Source organism: Talpa occidentalis, unplaced genomic scaffold (genome assembly GCF_014898055.3).
Source record: "Talpa occidentalis isolate TD23 unplaced genomic scaffold, MPIMG_talOcc4v2.1 talOcc4.15, whole genome shotgun sequence".
Classification (NCBI taxonomy): Eukaryota; Metazoa; Chordata; class Mammalia; order Eulipotyphla; family Talpidae; genus Talpa; species Talpa occidentalis.
Window position 1 is genome coordinate 57,041,115 of NW_023601543.1, and position 23,802 is coordinate 57,064,916.

At 44.9% G+C, this 23,802-nt stretch overlaps 1 protein-coding gene and 1 non-coding gene across 3 annotated transcripts; one reads left to right on the plus strand and one right to left on the minus strand.

Annotated features, from left to right (window-relative positions):
- The first annotated feature begins 43 nt into the window (after positions 1–43).
- Positions 44–23,576, plus strand: GPKOW (G-patch domain and KOW motifs). Of its 2 annotated transcripts, XM_054695736.1 has the most exons (13): positions 52–79; positions 7,562–7,699; positions 15,674–16,149; positions 16,939–17,093; positions 17,199–17,323; positions 19,309–19,418; positions 20,288–20,501; positions 20,857–20,989; positions 21,593–21,719; positions 21,925–22,048; positions 22,140–22,209; positions 22,728–22,813; positions 22,906–23,576. In XM_054695736.1, exons 3-13 carry the CDS (start codon positions 15,974–15,976, stop codon positions 23,038–23,040), a joined length of 1,455 nt encoding a protein of 484 aa, XP_054551711.1. In that variant the 5' UTR covers positions 52–79; positions 7,562–7,699; positions 15,674–15,973; the 3' UTR covers positions 23,041–23,576. The 2 variants fall into 2 exon arrangements, with proteins under 2 accessions (XP_037368295.1, XP_054551711.1); XM_037512398.2 differs by lacking the exon at positions 7,562–7,699 and having other exon boundaries at positions 44–79.
- Positions 3,480–3,586, minus strand: LOC119246890 (U6 spliceosomal RNA). The gene has a single exon (XR_005125627.1). It is a non-coding gene; the product is annotated as a U6 spliceosomal RNA (small nuclear RNA).
- Positions 23,577–23,802: the final 226 nt, after the last annotated feature.

The following is a 23,802-nucleotide window of genomic DNA, read 5'->3' on the forward strand; positions in this document are numbered from 1 at the left end:
AGGGAGCTCCAGGGGCGGGGCCTTGGGGTACCCTGGACTACTCCTATAGGTGGTGATACCAGGAGGGTTGTCGCAGTAGGTGAGTGTTGGAAGGTTAGCGAAGAAGGGCGAGAGGCTGGACGCGGTCCAGCTCAGCGGGGCTTGGGGTGGCATTCCTCAGGGCTGGAAGCTCTGGGGGCGGGCACTTAGCTAATGGGCGGGCGTGGAATGCTAATATAGGGGTGTGGCCTACCCACCATTGTGGGTGGGGCTCGAACTGTCAGGAGTGGGTTGAGGCTTATGGGCTAATTAGAGGGCGGGACTTGGAATGAGCAGGAGCGAATCCTGGAGCAGCATCCTCTGGGGTGGGCGTGAGGGTGTTATTTGAGGGGCGGGTCTCCGTGTTATTAGAGGGAGGTGGCAAGGAATGGAGGACTCGTCAAAGACCTGGACCCTGGAACACTGCTTAAGACGATGGCCTGAGGGCCGTTATTCCTGTGAGGTGAACTGGTGTTATTACTTGAGGGTGTACTGCCTGGGGAAATAGTGTGAGTTCAACCTAGGCAAAGGGTCGTGAGTTCAACGAAGTGAGCTATTAATTTAGTGGGCAGGGCCTATGTAGTTTCTATGGAGAGTCACTGACACTTTCTTAGCCTCTTCCATCCCATAACATGAGCTTGTTGGACTGTAAGGATTATAATGAATGGATGGTCGCCTGCTACAGGACCCATTTACTTCCCGCGCGGAGTTCCTCATATGGCAAATACAGTAAGGTGTACTAAATAATTTTTTGGAGTTTGCACAGTGCATGGAACTGAAGACTTCCTTGAAGAAGTCCTCTGAACCTTGGGGCCAGAGATTGAGGGTGAGGATGGTGGCGATGCATGGAGTTGGAGAACAACAGTGCAGAGGATCAGGATGAGAATCCACTACATGTCTTGAGTTAGTATAGAGAATTGCGTAAAACCCAAACTCTGGTGCCAGCTAGCTAGCCTGATTTCAAAAGTGACTCTTGTTGCCATCTTCTGTACCCTTTAGGGTCTTTTCATCTCTGATAAAAAGCTTAGCCACTTGAATATAAAAGTAACATATTTACATTTCAATATTGATGAATTTAAAATCAGAATTAAACATGTGAGAACAGCTTAGTCTTTATTACCATATGATTACTTTCTAACTTTTAAAATTTGTGGCATCTGTGACTTGTTTGAAAAGGAAATCATGGGTAGTTACTTTATTGCAACATTTTAGTAACTTACTAACAAATACATTGAGATATTGTGTCTAATAGAAGTTTTATACAATTCACCCAGTTAAAGAGTATGCTACAATGTTTTTAGTATACTCATATGGTTGTGCAATCATCACTCCAATGTAAATTTAGGATATTTTTTTAAGATTTATTTATTTATGCATACAGGAACTGGGGTACGGGCCAGAGGTGTGGGGAATGAGAGGATTCACCAGACACAGAGCAGGAAACAGAACAGGCACTGATCGACTGAAACACTGCCGAGGGGAGCAGCGGACCAGTGGAGTCAGGAGAGGTCTGCTGCGCAGTGTGGGTCACCTCCCCTGGGGGTATCGAACTGGTGCTACAGTGGCTGCAGATTGCTTCATAGTGCTGAGTCTTAACCCCTTGCGCCACCAGGGAGGCCCCAATTTAGAATATTTTTAACCTCCCAAAATAAACCTGATAACCTTTGGTAGTCAGGCTTCATTCTCCAACTCCTCCCTGCCAGTCTTATGGAACCACTAACATAATTTGTCTGCACAGATGTACAAAATATGTACATAATAATAATATGTACATAATAATATGTACAAAATATGTACATTTTCTAAAATTGAATAACATATAATCTTTTTGTGACAGACTTCCTTCACTAGTAATGTTTTCAAGGTCCTATGTGGTAGTATGTGCCAGTACCTCATTTCTTTTTATTTATAATTAATATTCTATTATATAAATATACATTTATTTATCCATTCATCAGTAGGTGGATTTTAGGGTTTTTCTCTTTTGAGCTATTATGAATAATGCTCCTATACAAAAATGCATGTACATATTTTTGAGTGAAGGTGTGTGTTAATTTCTCTTGGGTGTCTACATAGGAATGCAATTGTTGGGTCATGAGGAAATTTGAAATTTAGTCTTTTGAGGAATTATCAACTTGGGTTCCAAAACCATTGCCCCATTTTACAATCTCACCAGCAATGCATGAGGCTTCCATTTTCTCCACATCCTCTCCAACACTTGTTATTGTCCATCTTTTTTTATTATAAACATCCCATTGCTTATGGAGTTGTATCTCATTGTGATTTTGATTTGCATTTCCCTAAAAGATAACTGATTTTGATTTGGCACAATGATGGACTTCCAAAGATATCAACCTCCTAATCCTCAGAACCTGTGATGTTAAACTTATATGGCAATAGACATTTCATGAGTGTAAGCAAATTACGGACTTTGGGACGAGGAGATTATCCCAGATTATGGGGAGTACAATGTAATCAAAGGGGTCCTTAAAAGTGAATGAGGGAGGGCCTTCCCTGGTGGCGCAGCGGTTGAGCGCTGAGCTGTGAAGCTGCCCACAGCCTCTGCAGCGCCGGTTCGATCCCCAGCCACCCAGCAAGGGTCCCACATGGCACACAGACCTCTCTTGCCTCGCCCACTGCTCCCCTCAGAGGTGTGTTTCGTCAGTCTGCCTGCTCTGTTCCTGGCTCTGGTGAATTCTCTCACCCTCCCGTGCTTCTGACTGTACCCAGTGCTTGTATAAATAAATAAATAAATAAATCTTTAAAAAAAAAAAAAGTGAATGAGGGAGGGCCTTCCCTGGTGGCTCAGCCGTTGAGTGCTGGGCTGCGAGGCTGCCGGCAGCCTCTGCAGCGCAGGTTTGTTCCCGGGCCACCGGCGAGGGTCCCACAAAAAAAAAAAAAATGGATGAGGGTTAAGGGCCTCCCTGGTGGCGCAAGGGGTTAAGCACAGCACTATGAAGCAATCCACAGCCTCTGCAGCACGAGTTTGATCCATGGCCAGCCAGGGAGCAACCCACATGGCACAGCAGACCTCTCCTGACTCACCCGCTGCTCCCCTCAGCAGTGTACTTCAGTCAATCTGCCTCTTCTGTTCCCCATTCTGTCTCTGGTGAATGCTCTCATCCCCCTCATCTCTGGCCTGTACCCCAGCTCTTGTATGCATAAATAAATAAATCTTTAATAAAAAATAGTAAATGGGGGCTCAGGAGAGTTAGAGAAAGAAATAATCTGATGAAAGTATGGGTGAGAAAGAGATTTGATGATGCTGCGCTTCAAGGTGGAGGAAGGGACCACAAGTCAAGGAATGTGGGCAACCTCTAGAAGCTGGAAAATGCAAGGAAACAGATTCTCCCCAGAGACTCCAAAAGGAATGCAACCCTGCTGACACCTTGATTTTAGGCCAATATAATGTCTGCCATATAGGGTATAAGATAATAAATTTGGTTTATTTTGTTTTTCCTAAAAATATGGAATGCTTCAGGAACTTGCATGCTATCCTTGAACAGGATCCATGCTGATTTTCTCTGTATTATTCCAATTTTAGTATATGTGCTGCCAAAGCAAGCACAGTTTGTTCTATTTTAAACCAGTAAATTTGTGGTAATTTGTTACATCAGTATTAAAAAACTAGTACAGATGTTAAGCATCTTTTCATGTGCTAATTGGCCACTTGTATATCTTTGGAGAAATGTATGTTCGGATTTTTTAAAAATTGTGTTATTTATATATTTTTTTAAGATTGATTTATTCATGGGGGCCTCCCCAGTGGTGTAGTGGTTGAGCGCTGGGCTGCGAAGCTGCCTGCAGCTTCTGCAGTGCCGGTTCGATACCTGGCCACCAGTGAGGGTCCCGCATGGCGCGCAGACCTCTCCTGCCGCCCGCTGCTCCCCTCAGCAGTGTACTTCGTCAGTCTGCCTGCTCTGCTCTCCCCTCTGGCTCTGGTGAATTCTCTCACCCTCCCACACTTCTGACTATACCCAGTGCTTGTATAAATAAATAAACAAATAAATAAACAAATAAATAAATAAATAAATAAATAAATAAAATTTTTTAAAAAAAGATTTATTTATTCATGTATACAAGAGCTGGGGTAGAGGCCAGAGGTGCCCGGGGGGGGGCACCAAAGACAGAGTGGGGTGTAGAACAGGTGGATTAACTGAAATATGCTGCTGAGGGGAGCAGCAGGTGAGACAGGAGAGGTCTGCTGCACCGGGTCACCTCCCTGGCTGGGGATCGAACTCAGGCTGTAGTAGCTGTGGATTGCTTCATAGTGCTGATGCTTAACCCCTTGGCCACCAGGGAGGCCCCTATATTTTTATTTTTGATTGTATGAATTCTTTATATTCTGAATACAAGTTCATTATCATATATATGATTTGCAAATATTTCTCCTATTCCATTGGTTTTCTTTTGAAGCACAAAATGTTTATTTTATTTATTTATTTAAAGATTTATCCATTTATTTGTACAAGAGCTGGGGTACAGGCCAGATGCATGGGAGGGTGCAAGGATTCACCAGAGACAGAGCAGGGAACAGAAAAGGCAGACTGATGAAATACACTGCTGAGGGGAGCAGCGGGTGGGGCAGGAGAGGTCTGCCGCGCCATGTGGGATCCTCGCCCGCCGGCCGGGATAGAACCCGCGCTGCAGAGGCTGCGGACAGCCCCGCAGTGCAGCGCTCAACCACCTGAGCCACCAGGGGAGGCCCAAAGCACAAAATTTTCAAATGTTAATGAAACGCAATTTATTTATTTTTTTTCTTTTAAGATTTATTTATTTATGCATACAAGAGCTGGGGTACAGGCCAGAGGATTCACCAGAGACAGAGTGGGGAACAGAACAGGCAGACTAACTGAAACACACTGCTGAGGGGAGCAGTGGGCGAGGCAGGAGAGGTCTGCTGCGCCATGTGGGTAGCTCCCTGGCCAGCCCGGGATCGAACTCGTGCTGCAGAGGCTGCAGATTGCTTCATAGTGCGGTGCTTAACCCCTTGCACCACCAAAGAGGCCCGTAACTTATGTTTTTCAATGCAGTTTCTTCTTTTCATTTTCCTTCTCCTCCTTCTTCCTCTGTTGCCCACATCTGTGTCACCCCGTCCACGACCAAAAAGCAAACGCAGTTTCTTCACATGTCTCTAGGATCCATGCGCCTCCTCCAGGTCTCCTGGCTCCATCCTGCTTCCTTCCTTCCTCAGTCTCCTCTCTGAAACCCAATTTATGTGGGGGTTTTTGTTGTTATGAAGGGAAGCAGAATAGACTATCCCAAAATGTGCCGTCTTTGACATGCAGATTATTTTGAAGGGAAGGCAATAACAATTCAGCAAATTCAAGAAAAAAATTGTACCTCTGTCTTGATTACTTAAAATAATCTATATAGGAACCTGGCCTAGAAAGAGCTATGTTACCAGAGATAACTTCTTATCTGCATGTCAATACATGCATCTAATTACCAAACATCTCTTGTTATGTTTCTATGAATTACCCTCCTCTCCTCTGAAGCCCCATGCCCCTATCCAATTCCTTTACTCGGGACAGAACATGAGGCTGCTTTTGTACAACTTGTCCTTGATTCTAATATCTTCATGTCTCTGTTCCTCTGTTTAATGTCAGGTTAATTAGACAAGCCAAAGAACCTAGAAAGAAAATTTTCCCTCCCCTACAGTTCCTTTTATTTTTGATGCCTAATTTAAAAAACATTGCCTAACCTAAGATGTAAGTTTACTTCTATGTATTCTAAGAGTTTTACAGTTTTATTTTAGGTTTATGGTCCATTTTGAGCTAATTTTTGTGTGAGAAAGAGGTCCAACTTATTTCTTTTAAAAAAATTATTTGTGCATATAAAAACTGGGGTATAAGCCAGAGGTGTGGGAGGTGAGAGGATTCACCAGAACAGGCAGATGCACTGAAATACACTGCTGAGGGGAGCAGCTGGGGAGGCAGGAGAGGTCCACTACGCCATGTGGGTAGCTCCCTGGCCGGTTGTGAATCAAACTCGTGCAGCAGTAGCTTGCAGTAGCTTGACAGTGCTGTCTTTAACCCCTATGCCACCAGGGAGGCCCCCAACTTATTTCCTTTGTATGTTAATGTCTAGTTATCTCAGCACCATTTGTTGAAAAAAACTATAATATCAATAATAGTCATTGAATTTCTTAGCACCCATGTCAAAAAACAATTGACCATAATGTAAGGTTTAACTTTGGAGTTCTTTTTTTTTAAAGATTTATTTATTTGGGCCTCCCTGGTGGTGCAAGGGGTTAAGCACTGAACTATGAAGCAATTCACAGCCTCTGAAGCACAAGTTTGATCCCCAGCTGGCCAGGGAGAAACCCACATGGTGCAGCAGACCTCTCCTGTCTCACTGCTCCCCTCAGCAGTGTATTTCAGTCAGTCTGCCTGTTCTGTTCACCACTCTCACCGGTGAATCCTCTCACCCCCTGCACCTCTGGCCTGTACCCCAGCTCTTATATGCATAAATAACTAAATCTTTTAAAAATAAATATTTATTTATTTATTTTATGTGTACAAGAACTGGGGTAAGGGCCAGAGGTGTAGGAGGTGAGAGGATTCATCAGAGACAGAGTGGGGGACAGAACAGGTGAATTGACTAAAATACATTGCTAAGGGGAGCAGCGGGTGAGACAAGAGAGATCTGCTGAGCCATGTGGGTAGCTCCCTGGCCGGTGGGGGATAGAACTCCTGCAGTACTGCAGTGGCTGCCTGCAGATAAATTCATAGTGCTGTGACTTAACCCCTTGTACCACCAGGGAGGCCCTAACTTCGGAGTCTTTTTTTAAATATATTTTTAATTTTTTTTACATCATTGTTCTTTTCTTTTTTTTATAATTTTCCTTTTACTCTTCTTTTTAGATTTATTTATTTATTTATGCAAGGACCCGGGTACAGGCCAGATGCGTGGGAGGGTGAGAGGGCTCACCAGAGACAGAGCGGGGAACAGAACAGGCAAATTGATGAAACACACCGCTGAGGGGAGCAGCAGGCAAGACAGGAGAGGTCTACCACACCATGTGGGTTAGCTCCCTGGCCGGCCGTGATTGAACTGGCGCTGCAGAGGCTGCAGACAGCTTCACAGCGCTGTGCTCAACCACCTGCACCACCAGGGGAGGCCCATCATTGTTCATTTTTAAAAAAAATATTTGCTTCCCCCCACCCCCTCAGGTGTAGTCCCCATAGAGTTTCCTTCACCAATGCACCCGTGCACCATCACATTCCCCTGTGCTCCTCCCTCCCTCCCACTGATCCCTCTCCCCCCTCCTCCCCTGCAGGATGTCTCTGATTTATAATTGTCTGTTTTTGCTTTGTTGTGTTTTGTACTGTTATTATTTTTTTATACTGATGTCTTATTTGGTTCCCCTATATTTAACTTTGGAGTCTTAATCCAGTTCATTGATCCATAATTATGCTGATACCACACTATCTTGACAAGGTTGCTCTTGTTCCTCTTTGTCAAAATTGTTTTGGTTATTCTGGGTCCCTTGAGTTTCCATATGAATTTTTTTACGTGTATTTATTTATTATTTTTTTAGATTTATTTATTTATACATGCACTGCGTACAGTCAGAAGCGCGGGAGGGTGAGAGAATTCACCAGAGCCAGAGCGGGGAACAGAACAGGCACACTGACGAAATACACTGCTGAGGGGAGCAGCAGGCGCGGCGGGAGAGGTATGTGCACCATGTGGGACTCTCCCTAGGGGCTGGGAATCAAACTGGTGCTGCAGAGGCTGCGGGCAGCTTCGCTGCCCAGCACTCAGCCACTGCGCCACTGGTGATACCCCCATATGATTTTTTTAAAGATGTATTCATTTATGCATACAAGAGCTGGGGTACAGGCCAGAGGTGTGGGGGGTGAGAGGATTCACCAGAGACAGAGTGGGGAACAGAAGAGGCAGATTGACTGAAATACACTGCTGAGGTGAGCAGCAGGCGAGTCAGGAGAGGTCTGCTGCATCATGTGGATAGCTCCTTGGCCGGGGATTGAACTCGTGCTGCAGTGGCTGTGGATAGCTTCATAGGTTGTGTCTTAATCCCTTGTGCCACCAAGGAGGTCCCCTCCATATTAATTTTAGAATTAATTTCTCCAGTAAAAATTAAATGGAATTTTGATAGGATTGGAATTTTGATAGGGATTATGTTGAGTGTATAGATCAACTTGTGCGGTACTGTCATCTTAACAATATTAAGTATTTTGAGTCATGAACATGTGGTGTCACTCCATTTCCATAGATCTTTAATTTCTTTTAATGATTTTATTTATTTATTTATTTATTTTTATTTTTATTTATACAAGCACTGGGTACAGTCATTAGCGCAGGAAGGTGAGAGAATTCACCAGAGCCAGAGGGGAGAGCAGAGCAGGCAGAGTGACGAAGTACACTGCTGAGGGGAGCAGCAGGTGGCAGGAGAGGTCTGCGCGCCATGGGGGACCCTCACTGGTGGCCGGGGATCGAACCGGCGCTGCAGAGGCTGCAGGCAGCTTTGCAACCCAGTGTTCAACCGCTGCGCCACCGGGGAGGCCCTCTTTTTTTTTTTTTTTTTTTTTTTTTTTTAAATAGAGGCATGTTTTATTTATTTATTTGTTTGTTTGTTCTTGTTTATACATGCACTGGGTACAGTCAGAAGCGCGGGAGGGTGAGAGAATTCACCAGAGCCAGAGCGGGGAGCAGAGCAGGCAGAAGGACCGAAGTACACTGCTGAGGGGAGCAGCGGGCGGCAGGAGAGGTCTGCGCACCATGCGGGACCCTCCTCTGGTGGCCGGGGAGCAGCTGGGAATCGAACCGGCGCTGCAGAGGCTGCGGGCAGCTTCGCAACCCAGCGCTCAACCGCTGCGCCACCAGGGAGGCCCTTTTAATGATGTTTTATAGTTCTCAGAGTACAATTTTTACACTTCCTTTGTTAAATTTATTCCTGTCTCTTATTACATTGAATCAATTGCAAGTGAAATTATTTTCTTACTTTTATTTTCATTTGAGTACATAAATACAACTGATTTTTTAATGTCCATCTAACCTGTAACCTCATGAAACTTGATTATTAGTTCTAATAGCTTTTTAGTAGATTCCTTGGTATTTCTATATAATATCATAAGTAAAGAGAGATAGTTTTACTTCTTCCTTTTCAACTTAAATGTCTTCTATTTCTTTTTTCTTGCTTAATTGTCCCTGCTATAATTAAGTACAATAGATTGAATAGAAGTATAAGAGCATTGTTGTTTTGTTCCTAAAATTGGGTGGAAAATAGGTGGGGTATTTTTGTGGTTGTTGTTGAGTACTATGAGTTGTTTATAAGCCATGAAGAATTTGTAAGCCTTTTTTTTTTTAAAAAAGATTTATTTATTTATTTATTTATACAAGCACTGGGTACAGTCAGAAGCGTGGGAGGGTGAGAGAATTCACCAGAGCCAGAGCAGGGAACAGAACAGGCTGACTGACGAAATACACTGCTGAAGGGAGCAGCGGGAGCGGCAGGAGAGGTCTGTCGCGCCATGTGGGACCCTCGCCGGTGGCCAGGGATTGAACTGGCACTGTGGAGGCTGTGGGCAGCTTTGCAGCCCAGCGCTCAACCGCTGCACCACCAGGGAAGTCCCTGTAAGCCTTTTTAATCAAAGTATAATATACTTGACTCACTCATAAGCACACGGTTTGATGAGTTGTCACAAATACATGCAGACTTAACTTTAGCAATATTAACAACTGTGTAAGTCAGAAAGAGAGAGTTGGATGGGAACCAGGATCTGTAGGTGGGCATTTAGATTGTCTCCAGTATTTTTAATTGAAAAATAATAATAATAAGCAGCTCTCCAGCCCACCTGTAACTATGAGGGTGTTTCTTTTCACAAACCTTTATCCTATGCAAAGCAGCAGTGGCAGCAGCAGCCCTCTTGCCCACTTGTGACTGTGCAAGTGCCTCTTTTTTTCTTTCTCTTAATAAACCTGTCCTTTTAAAATGTTAAATAAATAAATAAAACTCTCTTAGAAAAAAAATCCTGCCCAAATTCTCCGTTCTTTCCTTCAGTCCATTCTTAGAAATGGAATCAATGGATTTCTGATAGATTTTTGAATTTTGTCCTCAGGGATTTGTCCTGGAATACTTTGGAGCATTCATAGGATGCAAACATTCACTTGCCCCTTGGAGTGGGGCCTGTGATGCCCATACCCCTCTTAGCTGCTGCTGTTAGGTGACCCTCCCTGCAAAAATAAAAAAAGAGAGAGGGAGGGAGGGAAGGAGGGAGGATATCTTTGGGTCAAGAAAGGTATGTATATGAGCACACTGCCCCTGATAAATGTTGGATCAATTTGTGCCCCTATCAGCAGTGTATGAAAATGTGCCCACTTTCTGCCATCTTCAGTAATTCTAGACATCATCCCTGGTACTTATTTGAGATATTCACCAACTCAGTCTCTCTGGGCCACCGTTCTCTCATTTGTAAAATGAATTTTAAAATAGCACCTACTCACCAAGTCCTTAGGAGGACTAAATGAGTGCTTACATGGGTGATTAGCATACACCCATCTAAGGATCTACCATAGATGTGTTTGCTGTTTTCACTTTTGATCTTTCCCATTGACTTAAATGAAGAACAGCATTTCATTATCAATTTATTTTCATCTCTTTGATTATTAGCAATGTTGAGAATCTTTTTTTAATTAATTAATTTATTTGCATAAGCACTGGGTACAGTCAGAAGTGTGAGAGGGTGAGAGAATTCACCTGAGCCAGAGCGGGGAACAGAACAGGCAGAATGATGAAGTGCACTGCTGAGGGGAGCAGTGGGCGGCAGGAGAGGTCTGCACGCCATGTGGGACTCTCGCCGGTGGCCGGGGATTGAACCGGTGCTGCAGAGGCTGCAGGCAGCTTCGCAGACCAGCGCTCAACTTCTGCGCCACCAGGGGAGGCCCAATGCTGAGAATCTTTATGTGTGCTTAATGGCTATTTGTATTTCCCACTTTGTGCATCCCCTCATCACGTCCCTTGTCTGTTTTCTCAGTTGAGGGTTGCCTGCCTTTTATTGTTATTGAACTGCAGCTCTTTGTGTTTTGAGTACATGGACACCATATCTTTCATACATATTTTTTAAAAACACATGTTCCTGTGTCATCTAATCTTTTCACGACTCCTTGACACCTCCGAACAGACACTCCCAAGCCTTGCATGCCCAGCCAGCCATGACCTTCTCCCTGCACATCACTTTAGCTTCAGCCCCTGCCATCTTTCAGAGTGCTTTTACAAACTTTAGCCTTTCTTGGAAGTAGTGACATGTATAATTAATCCCCTTCTGTTTTCTCAAGCACTCCTCACAGCCTGGTGGGACTGGAGTTTTAACCACACTTGCAATCACTGAATTTCACAACAGCCCATATGTGTGCAGGGCCTATAGCAGAGTAGGTGCTCAGTTAATGTAGGTTGAATGAACAAAAGAATAAATGATTGTGTTTGCAAAGCTTTCAGATAGGCTTCCTTCACCACATGACAAGCTGATTCTTTTCTCAATATCTGTAAACAGAAAGTCCTGGTTTTGTTTTCAGGATGAACTATAGAGGAGAAAAAAAAATTCTATCATTGTATTTTCACCACACAGTTTTGCATCAGGACCTGTGTGGCTTGGTGTGATCTCTATAGTACATTCAGGAATGAGTCAGAGACCAGGTGTGAAATATCAGAGGAGGCAATACTCTCAAGGACCTCTGCTCCAGTCTGTGTAATCCTGTGTTGTGCACACCGCCTCAGGTGACTGCTTCAGGAAGTGAATATCACTTTAGTCATTTTTGCCACCCAGGCAATGTGTCAGTCAGTAGTAATAAGACAGAACATGGAGCCTCCCTGGTGGTGCAAGGGGTTAAGATGCAGCACTATGAAGCTATCCATAACTACAGCATGAGTAACTACTGCAGTATGAGTTCGATCCCTGGCCAAGGATGTGACCCACATGGCACAGCAGACCTCTCCTGTCTCGCCCACTGCTCCTCTCAGCAGAGTATCTCAGTAGATCCGCCTGTTCTGCTCCCCTCTCCATCTCTGGTGAATCCTCTCACCCTCCCCCCACCCCGCACCTCTAGCCTGTACCCCAGTTCTTATATGCATAAATAAGTAAATCTTAAAAAAAAAGACAGAACATCATCAACTCCCTGATAAGATGTGATCAGAAGGGCACATAACTTGTTTGGCATTCTTGCCAAAGTCCCATAACCTCCATCGAAGAATGAGAAATCATTAGACAGGAACAAATTGAAGGATATTCTATAAAATAACCAAACTAGTTTTCAAAAGTATTTAGGTCATGAAAGGCAAAGAAAGATTGAAGAGTTGTCACAGACTGGAGGAGACTAAGGAGGTATTACAATTATATGCAATGTATGATCCTAGATTGAATCCTGGAACAGAAAATGGTCTGTAGTTTAGTTAATAGTATTCCACCACTGCTAATTTCCTGACCTTGATCAATTTACAATTGTTATATAAAATGTTTAGGGGGATCTGAATGAGAGATATACAGGCACTCTCTGTACATTTTGCAACATTTCTTTAAGTCTAAGATAATTTCAAAATAAAAATTTTAAGATTTTTTTTTTGAAAACCCCAGAGATTCCAGGGCCCATCTCAGAAAACCCATGTCTTCTAAGCCTGGAAGTACAGTCATGAGATGATCAAATACTGGGCTTCTTGTTTACAAAACTAATCTCTGACCCACCATATTAGTCTACTTTCCAAACATGTGACTATGTCCCTATTTCATTTAATTATATTTATAGCCTCACATTTAAAGGCTCTAGTATATGTGGTCCATCCAAGGCATGTGCTATAATTAACTTATCCCATACCCTTCTGTTGTTCATTTAAGTGGCCTTCAAGCTTTTGTTACAGGAAATAATAAACTATGATGAATAAAAATCTTTTCACACCTGTTCAGTGATTTTCTTGGAGTGGATTTTTAGCAGATCTGCAATATTCGTTCTTGTAACCATTTAAGTATCAGTCTTCTAATTTACAAACTCTTAAGGTCCTAAACAGGAGGGATCTCATTAAATTTTTTAAAATAAAATTTTATTGATTTACAAAACTGTATAAATTACTGGGGTACCTCTTCCCCTCTGTGTGTGTGTAACCCTCACCTCACCCTCCACTAAAGTTCCAGAGCCATTCCCACTATCAGGTTGGTGTTTTCTACCCTTCCTCCCATGCTTTCACCCATCCCCCCCTGGTAATCACAAAATTTTTCACAGAATATAAGTTATTTTTGCTATGATTTGTTAGTTCATTTGCTTTGGTTATTTATATAACTATATATCCACATATGGGAGAAACCATCTATTGCCTTTCAGTTTGACTTACTTCCACCTAGCACAATCACCTCAAGTTCCATCCATGTTATGGCAAAAAGCTAAATTTAATCTTTATTGATGTCTGAGTAGTATTTCATTAAGTATATATACCACAATGCCTTTATCCAGTCATCCATCAATGGGAATTTAGGTTATTTCCATATCTTAGCTCTTGTGAATACTGCTGCTATGAACACAGTGTATAAATCTTTTTGAATTAGTTTTCGTATCCTTTAGATAAATATATAGGAGGGGAATTGCTTGGCCATATGGTATTTCAATTTTTAGATTTTTAAGGAATCTCCATACTATTTTCCATAAGGGCTGCACCAATTTACACTATCACCAACAGTGAATATGGTCCTTTTTCACTGCATCCTGGCCAACACATGTTGTTTCCAGTCTTTTTGATATAAGCCATTTTATAGAGGCCATTTTCACAGGTATAAGATGGTATCCCATTGTGGTTTTGATGTGCATTTCCGTAATAATAAGTGAAGTTGAGTATTTTTTTTTCATGTGCTTGTTGGCCATCTGTATATCTTCCTTGGAAAAGTGTTTATTCAAGTACTTGACTATTTTTTGATTGGGTTGTATGTTTTTTTTTTTGTTGTTGTTGTTGAGTTGTATGAATTCTTTATATATTTTGGATATTAAGCCAGATATATGATGAATAAATTTCTTCTCCCAGTCAATTAGTTTTCTTTTAGTGTTTGTGGTAGTTTGTTTTGCTGTACAAAAGCTCTTTAGTTCAATGTAGTCCCATTTATTTACTTTTGTTTCTTCATCTCATTAATCTTTTGAAATTGTAAGCCTGACTCACAGCATTTTAATAGTTAAATTTCATTTAACATTTAAATTAAGTATTTAAATATTAGATTTAAACATTTTAAGATTTAAAATATCTGTTTGTGTGGAAATGTGTTTTCTGAGAGTATACACTATATCATTGATAATATTCTTGCCAAAAAGATTTAATATTAATCTACTCACAAGAAAGCAACCAGTCTTTATTATACCTGTTGTCTCGGCATAATTGAATTTACCTTGTTCTGGATGGCAGTTACTTAGGCATATTTATGTAAAAGTCCACAGAGCTATGCACAAGATATATATATTCTGCCATATGTAAGTTACATATTACTTTTAAGAAGTACCCATATTTGAGGGCCTCCCCGGTGGCGCAGCGGTTGAGCGCTGGGTTGCGAAGCTGCCGGCAGCCTCTGCAGCGCCTGTTCGATCCCCCGCTGCTGCCCGGCCACGGGAGGAGGGTCCCACATGGCTCGCAGACCTCTCCTGCCGCCCGCTGCTCCCCTCAGCAGTGTACCTCGGTCCTTCTGCCTGCTCTGCTCCCCGCTCTGGCTCTGGTGAATTCTCTCACCCTCCCACGCTTCTGACTGTACCCAGTGCTTGTATAAATAATAAATAAATAAATCTTTAAAAAAAAGTACCCATATTTGAATGATACATTGTAAGTCATCTAGGCAAAAGGATGCTTTTGGAATAATTGTCTTTGGAAAAATAATATAGGGGGCCTCCCCGGTGGCGCAGTGGTTGAGCGCTGGGCTGCGAAGCTGTCCGCAGTATCTGCAGCGCCGGTTTGATCCCCGGCCGCCAGCGAGGGTCCCACAAGTTGCGCAGACCTCTCCTGCCACGCCCACTGCTCCCCCCAGCAGTGTATTTCGTCAGTCTGTCTGTTCTGCTTCCGGCTCTGGCTCTGGTGAATTCTCTCACCCTCCCGCCCTTCTGACTGTACCCAGTGCTTGTATAAATAAATAAATAAATATTTAAAAAATATATAGGGTGGATATTAAATGATATTATAGCAATGTTTAATGTCTTGGTAGTTATAGCTGCATTTTGGTTATATAGGATTATATATGTATTTGTATATATAATCTCCAATATTGCGTGATTATTATGAGTATTATAAAGATGTGTATATATATATTTATTTACACATACAGAATATATGGAAAGAATATTGCACTAATCACTAACAATTAGCTAATGAGGCACAGAATAGACAGCTATGGTACCAACTTTTATGTTTGAAAATTTAATATAATCTTTATTTTTAGTAAAATACTCAAAGAATAAAAGTAAAACACAAAATTGCAACAAAAACAACAAAATCTGTTTGCCGTTGTTCCCCACTGGACTAGGAGCCTCTAGAGAAGAGGACTGTTTTATTACTATTTGAATCCAGAGCTTGTAGAGTATTAAATCTGGCATTGGAAGACACCATTTACGTGTCTATTATTTATGATTGTACACAACTGGCACTCACGGATTTTTTTCTTAATTATTTATTTTACAGTAGGACACAGATGATGCACACGATAATTGATCAATAAATCAAACGCCTACACGAAGGAATGAGTATCCGGCAAGAATGAAGCCACCTCCCCTGAAGAACTACATTTCCCTGTATGCTTGGCGCGATTCGCTTAAGTGGAAAAAGTGACCGTTACTTCCCACGGTCGCACATTCGCCTTCGCCTGCCGGTTCCGCAGTGTTTTATGGGAAAGGTAGTTCTAGCGCTCGTCGTCTGGCCCTCGGTAAACTAAGCCCAAACTCTACTTCCCAGCAAGCCGCGTACCGGCCAAGGAAGGGTAAGATGGCGGACGCTGAAGAGGATGTTTTGCGGCCGGCTGCGACCTCCGCCGCACCGATTTCATTCAGCTTCAGTCGCACGGCGGCCCGGAGACGGCTGGCGGATCCGGGAGACGGCGCGGGTGTGGTTCCGGAAGAGAAGGATTACTTGAAGACTGTGGAAGGAAAGGAGCTGCAGAGGTAAAGTGCCGTGTCTTTCATCCCTGGGAAATCGGTGCGGTGGGCGCAAGCGGGAGGGTGGAATCTGAGTTGACTATCTTGGTGACAGTGGCCCAGAAAGCTTGAGCACAGCCTGAGGAAATTTGTGGAGGCGAGAAGGGGGCAGTTTGTAGGCGAGCTGGGGAATCTGGATCTCGTGGCGGTGGGAATTGAGAGGATGTATTTCTGAGGGAGTGCCTTTAGGACTTGCGGACTTTGACGTGTGTGCGTTCTTGAGAGAAGGAAAGTAGGAGAGAATGACAGGACCACTAGTGTCTCAACTGAAGCTCTGGGGCTTCACCGATATGGGGGTCTCGGGGTGGAGCTGCAGATTCAGGTTGGGGGATGCCATCATCAGCTTAATTGGTAAAGAGTCTGAGGGAGGACCTTCCAGAAGATAGTCAACCCCGTAGGAGGCTGATCTGAAGCCTGAAGCTGGGGAGAGAATCTCAGCCGAAATAGCGATTTGTGGGTCACTGTGGAAGCCTTGGACGTGGGTCTTGAGATGAAAAGAGGGTCCGGGACTGAGGACTGATCCCTCAAGGCACTGATATTTAAGAGTTGGGGTATGTGTGTAGGAGGCATACACTTACCATCGGAGGCACAAAAGGCACCGTCATAGACATCAGGAGAGCCAGATCAGAGACTGAGGGCGTGGTCCATGGGGCTGGGGGTGAGTTTGACTCTTGTGGTTTTCTGAGTGAAGGGATATGGTTTAGAACCCACTGACCATGCTACTCTTCCAACTTCACCCCACTGTGTCCACATCAGTGTGAAGCCCTCAGAAGCCCCTAAGGAACTCGTGATCCCTTTGATCCAGAATGGCCATCGCAGACAGCCACTGGCCCAGGCCCCTGGGCCATCCACAAATACTGAAGTCTCCATGGATGGGGTGCTATCTCAAGCTGTGAAAGAGCTCATTGAGGGTGAGTGACCTCCCTCCCCTCTTTGCCTTGCTCTAGTGAAGGAAGAAGGGGAGGAAGGTGGAAGGACAGGGTGGGACCTCATTGCGCCCTCCCATTCTTCCTTAGAATCCAAGAAGTCTCTGGAGGAGAGAGAGAATGCGGGTGTCGACCCCACGCTCGCTATCCCCATGATCCAGAAAGGATGCACCCCCAACGGGGAAAGGGCAGACAGCGAACCCTGGGCTGAGACAGTGAGCTGGCCCCTGATCCCCCTCTTGCCCCAGCCTCTCTTTGCCCTGTCTGCCAGACTTACCTTCCTGTGCATAGCAGGGAAAGTCTGTGTGTCTAAAGGCCTGCTGCCTATCCATTCTTCCATCCTTTTTGGAAGCGTTAACAATGAATCCAGATACTGAGGTGTGAAAAGTACTTGGATTCTGGGATTATCTAAATGATATGAGGAGCAAAGGGAACAAGAAATGTAAAGACTCTGAAAGTAGACTCTTCCTGGAGTGCTTGTGGAATACCTAGGAGATCCTGTAGCTGGAATGGAATGAGTTGGGAGGTTGGGGGAGGTAGATGAGGTCAGAACCTGGAGGGGGCCAAACCAGGTAGGGTCTTGTGGGCCATGGTGAGAACTTTGGCTTTTTTTCTGAATGAGATAAGAGCCTTAGGAGGACTCTAAACAGAGAAGACCTAAAACTTATGATTTATGATTTGATAGGCTCTCTCTGGCTGCTGTGAGCAGTACACACTAATAAGTGAACGTAGAAGCCAGAAAACTAGTAGTCCAGGCTAGAGATGATGGAGACTTAGGCCAGAGTGGCAGGAATGATGCCTGGAAGGGCAAATAGGGTTTAGTGAGAGAGGGAAGAGCAGAGTGGGTACTCCTAATGGCAGCAGTGACCCAAGCAATGGCATCGTTGCAGGAAATCAGTGTGGTTTGTGTCCATCGGTGAGGCAACTTGTGTGTCTGGAGTGGATATGAAAAATAGAGGGAGTTGAAAAATAAAAGAATTGAGGGAGTAGTGATGGAAGGTGATATGGATTGTGTATAGGGAGTTGAAAAATAAAAGAATTGAGGGAGTAGTGATGGAAGGCGATATGGATTATGTATACAGAAGAAACTTGTCTTTCATACCCATGGATCCTCCTGTTTACCCCTTCTTCACAATTTTTTTTTTTTTGCAAAACTTCTTTGAGGCCTAGTTCTCCAATGGTCCCAGACCATCCACTCTTTCAGCTGAACTGTTCTTATCAGGCTTCAGATATCCTCTGGTTTCTTTCATCTTGAAATATATTGTTTTTAATTTTTTAAAAAAGTCTTCACTCTGTCCTGTTCTTGCTTTGGCCTCATTTCTCTAATTTTCCCTCCTCTCAAAGCCTTCAACATGTTCATTGATCACAGTTCTAGCTATCCTTCTTCTTACTCAGCCTAAAAACCTTAGAGTTATCGTTGATTCTCTGCTTTATTTTATACCCCACATACGATCTGTCAGCAAAATTCTATCATATCCTTTTTCAAAATACATTGAGAATCTGACTTCTCACCATCACCACTACCGCCACACTGGTCTGAGCCACTAGCATCTCTCATCTGGACTATTTCACTAACTTCCTCACTGGCCCCCCATTGGGCTGCCACCTCCCATGGTGCCTATCCAGCTCTCCTGATTAATCTCTTACCATCCCTTTCTGCCTCTACATCTCTGTTTCAGTCAAGTTGACTTTCATGATACTCTTCGCTTGCATCTCCTTCTGCCTCAGGACCTTTGTTCTTGCTGTTCTTTCTGCTTGGAACACTTCATTCATAGCCTCATGTCTCTCTCTGTCATCTCCTTTTGTTCTCTGCCCAGATAGCAGCTCAATGATACCCCCTTCTTTGTCCCTTTGCACCCTCTTGTCCTGCTTTATTTTTCTTCATAGAATGTACCATCACCTAACATATCACATCTTATGTATTTATTGTGTTTCTCAATAACTAGAATATAAGCCCAATAAGATAAGTATTTTTTGCTTTATTTTGTTTACTGCTTTATCATCAGCACCTCAAACAGTACCTGGCACAAATAGGTGCTTTAGAAATATTTGCTGAAGGACTACTATGGAGGAGGGAAATGAGAGATGGCAAAACTCACCCTTGAGCTCACTGGAAAAGCAGCAAGTGGGCGATAGCAAGTATACTGCACAGGGCCCGGTGCAAACCAAACCTGACTTCCTTCCTCTGCCTGAACCCTAGATGCCAGAGGAGGCTGATTATGAGGCAGTCCCTGTGGAGGCCTATGGGCTGGCCATGCTGCGGGGCATGGGGTGGAAACCTGGCGAGGGCATCGGCCACACCTTCAATCAGTGAGTCCTGGGGTAAGGGCAAAGGGACAGCAGAGGGGGTGAACAAGACCACCCATGGTTACCACTCATGCAGAACCATCCAGAAAGGGAGAGGGCTCATTGAAGACATTTCAGTCACAATGTTCCCGATAGGCTCTACCCTACAGCTTAGATGGGTAGTCTGCTGGGTTTGCATTATCACATGACACTTGCACAATGCATTTCCTGAAACATATCCCTGTCATTCAGCTACACATGACTTTACTACCCTGAAGAATTCCATAGCGCCTTCCACTACTATTTCAAACTCCTCTTTGCCCTCTGAAACTCTGTGTCCTTAAGGATTGCCCCTCTGGGCATCAGCTTTCTCATCTGAAAAATAGAGACAGTAACAGTACTGACTTTCCAGGTCAGTTGTGGTAGTTAAGTGAAATTGTATACATAAAGCACTTACAGTCGGCCCTGGCCCTAAATCAGTATAAGCCAAACATTTGCTATTATCGCTTAGACTTACAGTCCCTTCTCTGCAGTTCTCAACACCAAAGAATTCTGAAAAGCAAACATTTTTTCCATAAACCATTTGGCAGCCAAATGTGACCCGAATTGACATTGAGCATTTTATAGTCTGTTTCTCCTGTGTGGTCTGACAACCTATATTTCCCCTGTAGGAATATTAATGCATTTGGTTACAGGGATTTGCCTCAGATCCCACTGTAGATACAATGTAATAGATGGTATATGAGCATGTGATCAGGTTGAGCCAAATGAAATGGCCTAATAATAGATCCGGAAGGGTATTCATCAGCATATTGCTAGAGTTGGGAAGAATGAGGTATTGAAGATAATTGCTTCCCCACCCCCAGCAAGCCTATGTTCTGTGTTCCCTGCAGAGTGGTGAAGCCCCGTGTCAACTCACTGAGGCCCAAGGGGTTAGGGCTGGGTGCCAACCCGACTGAGTTCCAGACCCTGGCCCCCATCGACCCCCACCGCCTGCCAAAGCCAGATGCAGATCAAGAGAAGGATGAGAAAGACCAGCCCAAAGGACTGGTGCCTGGAGGTGCCGTGGTTGTTCTTTCTGGCCCTCACCGAGGCCTCTATGGGAAGGTCAGAAGCCAAGAAGTACTTGGAGTCCAAGACAGGTGGCAGGGGGAAGAGTGATGTAAGGTTTTGGGGTACAAAGGCTGAAAGCTCTGTCTTTCAGACCTGCTTGGCCCACTGCCTCAGTAGGTAACTCAGGACTACTTGCTGGGCCTTTCTGAACCTCAGTTTACAATTGAAAGGGAGAGAATGCCATATATCCATAAGTGCCTAAGGGTTGAATGTTTAAAATATGTCCAAGATCTACAGTCTGCTGGGGAAACATGGATCAGGCTTATTGGAGATAAGGGTGGTTTGCTTGGTCCTAGAAATGTGAATCAGTTCACTCAACCCCTGCCTACTTTCCTCCCCCAAATACTAGGTGGAAGGTCTTGATCCTGACAATGTTCGGGCCATGGTCCGTCTGGGCAAGGGAAACCGTATGGTGACTGTTAGTGAGTACTGCCTGCGGCCCGTCTCCCAGCGAGAGTTCGAGAAGAACTCCCTGGATCTCAGTGAGTGAACTCTTAACTAGCTGGGGGAGTTGGAGAAACATTCCTGGGGGTGGTAAGGTCTGTTTCAAGGGGAAAGGTGGTCAGATCTGCAGAGAGGAAGGGCAGCGGTTTGCCTGGCAGGTGTGACAGCCAGCGGTCAGGAGATGAGAATGAAGATGAGGGGTTTATTCCATTTGGTTGAAAAAAGGTTGACCTAGTAACCGTGGGTGTTGAGCCTCTTTGGGGGTGGGGAGAGAAGCAGGTGTTCCATTTCCTACCCTCAGGATGTCTGTCTATTTGGAGGGCTGAGCCTCTGCCTGGGAAGTAAGAGCAGCTAGAACTAGGATATGACTGGGGAGGAAGGCATTCTAGGCATTCTAGGTTTGGCAGATGGAAGATGGAGGCCAGCAGAGCACTCTGGGACCCCCAAGCCCATACTAGGCCATTGATTCTGGTAAGCGTTGTCAGTACGGGGTGAGCTTTCTAATAGCCCAGGCAAAGGCATGATGGTGAGAAGAGGCACTTTGCCACATGGTAGGTGGCCCAAGAATGAGATGTGGCCTGGAAGGAGAGAGAAGTGAGACACTGAGACTTTCCTGATTCTCTCCACACCTCCTTGAACAGGCCAGGTGAGCAAAACTTGCTCAGCACAACAGAATGGAGCAGCCTCATCATCGAAGGCCCAGCGACATCAGAACCTCCACGTCCGGTGGGAGGACTCCGAGAGGAAGCGGAAATACCTTCCAGACCGGTGGGACCCTGGGCATCTGGGCTGGGGTATGAGGGAAGGGTTGAGGAGAGACTCTAGCAGTCAAGAAACTTCTGGAGCAAGGCAGGCACACAGAAAGACCTAGAAACAGCTAGGAGTGGATTTCACAGTATCAGCAAAGGTGGGGTGACTGGAACTCTGGTGTATATAGAGCTAAGCCTCGTGTCTGTCTGTCCCCTTCTCACAGACAAGATGGGCCTGTAGCCAAGAGTGAGAAAGTGGCCCCCAGGAATCAGCACTGGCTACACAGGGACCTGCGCGTGCGGTTTGTGGACAAGCTGCACAAGGGCGGCCAATACTACAACACCAAGGTGGGAACCCCACAGCCTGGGTCCTCTTCCTTTCCCAGGGACTGGGCCCCCTTAACTCTGCAACATTCTCACATCCCCTGACTCTGCCCAGATGACAATAGAAGATGTCCTGAGCCCAGATACTTGTGTGTGTCGGACAGATGAAGGCCGAGTCCTGGAAGGTGAGTCTGGGGGATGGCCTCTGGGCCATTATCATCCTGGAGGCTGGATGAGAAAGGTATCTTAGGCCAAGAGCCTGCCCAGGCAAAGACTGAGAGGCTGGACAGATATCAGGGTGTTTGCAAGGCCCAGGAACCCCTAACAGAACATTAGAGGCTTCTGTGATGGTGATCACCTGAGCTGCACTTTCCCCATCTATAAATTAGCATGACTATCCCCTCTCCCTCCTTCTGGTGACAGGCACCTAAGTATTGACTCCCGGTGCTGGGCAGGGCTTATGACATTCCTACAGTAATCTATATCTGTTGTCGCTACCACCACCATCATTGTGTACAAACCCTCCCTTCCTTACAGTTATTTCTAGAAACCGCTCCTTAGGCTTCTTCATCTGTGAAATGGGCTTGGTGGGATGCCTATCTGTCAACAGGGACAATTAGGGAATATAGGAAAAGCCCTTCTAAGGGGACCATGGCTGGGGCCGGCCCTCACTTAGGCCTTATTCATCTCTCCTCGTCTGCAGGCCTGAGGGAAGACATGCTGGAAACCTTAGTCCCCAAGGTCGAGGGTGACCGGGTGATGGTGGTGCTGGGACCACAGGCTGGAAGGGTGAGTCCCAGACCTGGGAATGGGGGTTGGGGGTCTGCTGGGGATGTCCTAGGGCCTGGTTTGGCCTTGCTGACTCTATCTGTCCCTACTAGGTGGGCCGTCTGCTGGGCCGGGACAAAGCACGGAGCCGGGCCCTGGTGCAGCTGCGGAGAGAGAATCGGCTGGTGGAGCTTTACTATGATGCTGTCTGCCAGTACGTGGGCCCCAGTGACTCAGAGGAAGACTGACCCATGGACCCACTTCTACCCCAGGCTCTCACCGGTCTTATCCAGTATGAAAAACCTGCCTTTGCCAGGTGGGGAGATCGTTGTTCTTTCCTCCACTTGCAGTGCAGCCTGGGGGTAGGGACAGGGCACTGCGAACAGACCCAGTATCTGACAGAATTTATTGCATAATAAAAACTATTTTAAACACTGAGTAAAATGAAGAGATCCTAAACAGTGTGGAGCGGGGAAGCCTCCCAATTCCTAGCTCCACTTCCCTTATTGGGCTGCGACAAGTTAAAAGGTACCTTCGCTCACAAGCTCACTCTTGAAATTATAAGCTATGAAACCCAGCCCCTGAGGAGATGCTGCAGCATCTGGGAATGCCTCATCTCTGAGCAGCTTCATCTTGGGCGGGTGACAGGAGAGAGTCTAGAGGACCAGAAGTCTCCTGCTCAAAAATAGGGCGCCTTGGTACTGCTCATCAAAGGACGGTTCATTTCCAGATCCTTGCTTAAGTCCTAAACTTCAGCTCAACAATAAAAAGTTTTGGCTGTCTCAGGTAGAATTTTTTTGGTTGCTCTCAGTGACTATATTCTCAAAAAAAAGGCCATTGCAGAGAAGCCTCAAAGTTCCTACTGTTTCGTGACCTGAGTTACAACAAGGGAAGTCACAGTTGTTTCAAATCTTTCTCTATCACCAAGTCATTGTAGTGGTAGTATTTGAATTAGATCTAGGCCATGAGTATAAACTTCTGATGTGTCAGGCCATGACACAGTGCTGGAG

Bases quoted from the DNA above. Each gene is read 5' to 3' on its own strand.
- GPKOW (XM_037512398.2), top strand. From the start codon at position 15,974: ATGGCGGACGCTGAAGAGGATGTTTTGCGGCCGGCTGCGACCTCCGCC. The intron at 22,049-22,139 runs GTGGGAACCCCA...GACTCTGCCCAG, and splicing joins GCCAATACTACAACACCAAG to ATGACAATAGAAGATGTCCT. The intron at 22,814-22,905 runs GTGAGTCCCAGA...TGTCCCTACTAG, and splicing joins TGGGACCACAGGCTGGAAGG to GTGGGCCGTCTGCTGGGCCG.